The sequence below is a fragment of the Ursus maritimus genome, unplaced genomic scaffold, assembly GCF_017311325.1.
Source record: "Ursus maritimus isolate PB19 unplaced genomic scaffold, ASM1731132v1 scaffold_24, whole genome shotgun sequence".
NCBI classification, from domain to species: Eukaryota; Metazoa; Chordata; class Mammalia; order Carnivora; family Ursidae; genus Ursus; species Ursus maritimus.
This window is the reverse complement of record NW_024424897.1, coordinates 45,667,592-45,672,423: the sequence shown is the minus strand read 5'-3', so window position 1 is coordinate 45,672,423 and position 4,832 is coordinate 45,667,592. Positions and strand designations below refer to the sequence as shown.

Sequence of the window (4,832 nt, the reverse complement as noted above, 5' to 3'; positions counted from 1 at the left end):
TGAAATCTGCTGATTGGTTTGGGCTAATCCCTCAAAGTAAAATGGAGACATCCATCTTAATCTCACTACATTTAAAGAGGAAGTCTGCTTTTATCTTAATTCATTTTCCCAAGTATTCTGACCCTTTCCTATAGGAGACGATGGGAGGGACAAAGTGGTGATGGTTTCAGGCATCTCAGCCGAGGGCAAAGTAAAGCTATCGAGGTGAAGGAGGATGTCAGTGAGTGAGGTGTGACCTGGGGTGTGGGATATCATCCCCTAGACAGCTGAGAACTTACCTTAGGCTCTGAACATGGGTGGGTTAAAACATTTATGTTGAAAAAATAAATTGGAGTGGACTGATATCTCCCCTCCTGGGACATTTCCTTACAGAAACTTATGGATCCAGAAGTTGGAGCCAACAGGACGTCTGTTACTGAGTTCATTCTCCTGGGCCTTACAGAACAGCTGCGGGCTGTGGTCTTTGTAGTCTTCCTCTTTGCCTACCTGGTCACAGTCGGAGGCAACCTCAGCATCCTGGCTGCCATCTTGGTAGAGCCCAAGCTCCACACCCCCATGTACTTCTTCCTGGGGAACCTATCAGTGCTGGATGTTGGGTGCATCACTGTCACTGTTCCCTCCATGTTGGCTCGTCTCCTGTCCCACAAGCGTACAATTCCCTATAGAGCCTGCCTCACCCAACTTTTCTTCTTTCACCTTCTGGCTGGGATGGACTGCTTCCTGCTGACAGTCATGGCCTATGACCGATTCCTGGCCATCTGCCAGCCCCTCACCTACAGCGCCCGAATGAACCAGACAGTCCAGAGGATATTGGTGGCTGTGTCCTGGGCTTTAGGTTTCACCAATGCACTAAATCACACTATTGCCCTAAATACCCTCAACTTCTGTGGTCCCAATGTGATCAATCACTTCTACTGTGACCTCCCACAGCTCTTCCAGCTGTCCTGCTCCAGCACCCAACTCAACGAGCTGCTGCTCTTTGTAGCAGCAGCCTTCATGGCTGTAGCCCCCTTGGTCCTCATCACTGTGTCCTACGCACATGTGGCAGATGCAGTCCTACAAATCCATTCAGTGGAAGGCAGGAAGAAGGCCTTCTCCACATGTGGCTCCCACCTCACTGTGGTTTGCCTCTTCTATGGTACTGGTATCTTCAACTACATGCGTCTTGGTACTGATGAGTCTTCAGACAAGGATAAAGGGGTTGGGGTCTTTAACACTGTTATCAATCCCATGCTGAACCCACTTATCTACAGCCTTAGGAACCCTGATGTCCAGGGTGCCCTGTGGCGGGTTCTTGTGGGGAGGCAGTCACTGACCTAAGGGTTGATAGTATCCCTTCTTTCTTGCCTTTTCCGGGTCAAGGAAAACTTCCCGTGAAGGCAATAATCTGGGGAAATGGTCCATAACCATATCTCTCACTGCCTGAAGGTTTGTGTAATGTATTTGTAAGTCTTACATAATTGATTCATACAGCAAATATTTATTAAATCACTTCTATGATCCAGACACTTAGAGGACTAGTGAACAAAATAGACAGAAGTCTCTGGACTTATGCAAGTCACGTTCTATTTAAGAGAGACAAAATACATAAATAAGCATCATGTGGAATATCACATAGCAAAAAGGGCTATCAAGACAAACAGATAAGTTAGGGGCATATGAGCAACTGCCCTGGGTAAGTTGCTACCTTGTGTATGGCTGTGCTCATTTTCTGGGTAGCTGGGTAGTTCTGGACAACAGTACCCTACAGGGAAAGGCTGTTTAACTAATAGGTAACCAATTAACCTAAGTAACCAAGAATATCACTGTGAGGTTCTTCTCTGGTGGGGACATAATATTCCATCTAGATCAGAGTGCAGAAAACCATTTTAAACCATTGGCCCAGGGCCACGTTTATTCTATTCTACACTTCACCTTTCACCTCCAAAAAAAATCAATTCCTTCTCTTCACTATCACACAAGAACCCAGTGGGACGCTCAATGGACAGACAGGGTCTATACAGAGAAAGAGATCACTAAATTAAAACTACATTAATGATATTAATGCATACATGATATATCTTCATGTCAGAAAAGGAATGTCCCACCTGCACCCCTGCCATGTCTTTGTTATTGGATGAATCCTCTTGTTCACATATGTGATAAAGCCTTTGGAAGAACACGCATTTATACTAAAACCAGCTCCTTTCTATTGTTTTTTTCAGTGAGGAATGTACAATATAACCTTTTCTTTCAAAGTCTTATTTTTTTGACTCCCCAATCTCCTAGCTCAGAAATCATGCCCATTATGAAGTTTCTGGGAGTGAAGCCTTTTTCTAACTTTATAAATACATCAGTACAGCTCCAATCCAGAGAAATTTCTCACTTTGATGTTTCAGTTCATCCATTTCTAATTTGCATCTTTTCTCCGGCCTCCCTTGGAAGGCTCCTTACCCGTCCTGGCAATTCCACTGCCCCTCTGCTGTCTCATCCCTAAGTCTGTCCTATGGCTACATCTGGAGCTTGGATTCACTGTAATCTCTTCTTGGAGCCACGGAACTGAGGCCAGGTTGAGATGAGGATGGGAAGAAAACACAGGAGAGTGAATGAGAATGGAGGAATGAAGATATAACATGAGGATATAGGGAGGGACAGGAGAGGGTGGTGAGCAGAAGGGGTAAGAAGGAAGGATAGAATTTAGGGAAAGAACCCAAGAGAACAGGAGATGAGAGAGGGTGGGAGAATTGGGATTAGCAAACAAGATGCCTCAGGAACGTTGAACAAAAAGATGAGTATGGAGAAAAAGAAGAATGCATGATGATGGGAGATGAGAATAAAATTCATACTGTGGAATCACTGCCCATCAGCATGTGGTCATGTTATAACAGCACCTTTGATGTTATTGTTGGGCTCCCCCCAATCCCACTGCCTTCTTTTTTTTTTTTTTTAATGATTTTTTATTATATTATGTTAGTCACCATACAGTACATCCCCGGTTTCCGATGTAAGGCTCGATGATTCATTAGTTGTGTATAACACCCAGTGCACCATGCAATACGTGCCCTCCTTACTACCCATCACCAGCCTATCCCATTCCCCCACCCCCCTCCCCTCTGAGGCCCTCAGTTTGTTTCTCATAGTCCATAGTCTCTCATGTTTCATTCCCCCTTCTGATTACCCCCCCTTTCTTTATCCCTTTCTTCCCCTACCGATCATCCTAGTTCTTATGTTCCATAGATGAGAGAAATCATATGATAGTTGTCTTTCTCTGCTTGACTTATTTCACTTAGCATTATCTCCTCCAGTGCTGTCCATGTTGTAGCAAATGTTGAGAACTCGTTCTTTCTGATAGCTGAGTAATATTCCATTGTATATATGGACCACAACTTCTTAATCCAGTCATCTGTTGAAGGGCATCTCGGCTCCTTCCACAATTTAGCTATTGCCAATCCCACTGCCTTCTAACTAGGAAAAGAAATAAAGTTTAAGTTTTGTTGAAGGTATAATAATGAAAAATAGTCTAGGTACTCTTCTGCTTTCTCTGGCTAGGAGCCAGTCCCGGAAGAACAGAGAGTTGAGCTGATAGGGGAGAGGGAGGGCGGATGTGTGCGCTGGGAGTTCATCTCCCACAACCCCACTGGCACAGCCAAGTTGTCAGCCCCCCTGCCTTTGGGGACAATGCCTGCTGATACAGTCTAAGAAGCAGAGATGGTGTATGTCTCTTTCCTGATATTCTTGGGTCTCCAGACATCTCAGGGTTAAAGAAAATGAGCTTCTGTCAGAGGGCAAAGTTCTTGTGAGTAAAAATCAGGAATGTGGGCTATAACCACCGCTCTGAGACCTTAGAAATGTCCTTTCTACAGCTGGGCTTGTTCTTACCTACACCATAAAGAACTGGGACAAGATCATCTCCACAGTTCTTCACATTAAATGACCCTTGATTGCAATCGGCTGGATGAACTTTTTCCTAGGGCTGAACCCAGAAAACATTTGAGAACATTATCACCACTATTTCCATCACTCCATCTACCCTGTGAGCATTTGACACTGCCCCAACTAGTCTTATCTCTTGCCCATTAAAGATCCCCGGACCTTGGTGAGACAGAGCAGCGACTGGACTCTGGTCCTCTCAGCCCTAACTGCAAAATCCAGCATTCCTCGAGAGCTGAAACTCTATGCCCCGTGAATAGCATATCTTGTAGGAATGCAGAAGCAGGATAGCTACCAAAGGAGGGACACAGCGACAAAGACTGTCAAGGATGGGACCAAACCCGTCTGTGCCAAGATGATCCCAGAGCCGACTTTCCCCCCACTTTCTCTCTCATTATAATATGAAAAGTCACGCCCAGGGGTGGAAATTTAACATGCTAATCACACATACGACACATGAAGAAGCACGACCTTTAAGTGTGTAGCTGCCAAAATATCCCCACCTCCCCGTGTTTAAAAGACACTCTTTTCCTCTTCAACTCATGTAATTGCCCCTTCCTTTTCCTCATAAAAAGCCCCTTGCTTTCATCCAGTAAGCGGGGCACTGTTTGGGTGTCTACCAGAGTCTGTGCTCTGAACTGCAATTCTTTAATCCTAAATAAATGCTCATTTGCCTCTCGCTGTGGCTCTTTACTTCCAGATTGACAGTCTTTCCTTATAATGCTTCATGACCTTGTGTCTCGCTTTGAGTGGAAAAGATTTTTTCCATCTATATCAAGTAAGATAGGCTAGGTTACACTGTGCTAACAAACAGCTCCTAAAATCTCGATGGTTTTCAACAGCCAAGGTTAAATTCTTATGGGACCTCAATCATTTGCTGGAGCCAGAAGAGCTGCTGTGGTTGTGATTGCTCATCTTTTTTC

General features: G+C 44.7%; 1 protein-coding gene across 1 annotated transcript; it reads left to right on the top strand.

Moving 5' to 3' along the window:
* The first annotated feature begins 366 nt into the window (after positions 1–366).
* On the top strand, positions 367–1,320 carry LOC103667142 (olfactory receptor 3A2-like). Its single transcript, XM_040639910.1, has one exon. It carries the CDS (start codon positions 379–381, stop codon positions 1,318–1,320), a length of 942 nt encoding a protein of 313 aa, XP_040495844.1. The 5' UTR covers positions 367–378.
* Positions 1,321–4,832: the final 3,512 nt, after the last annotated feature.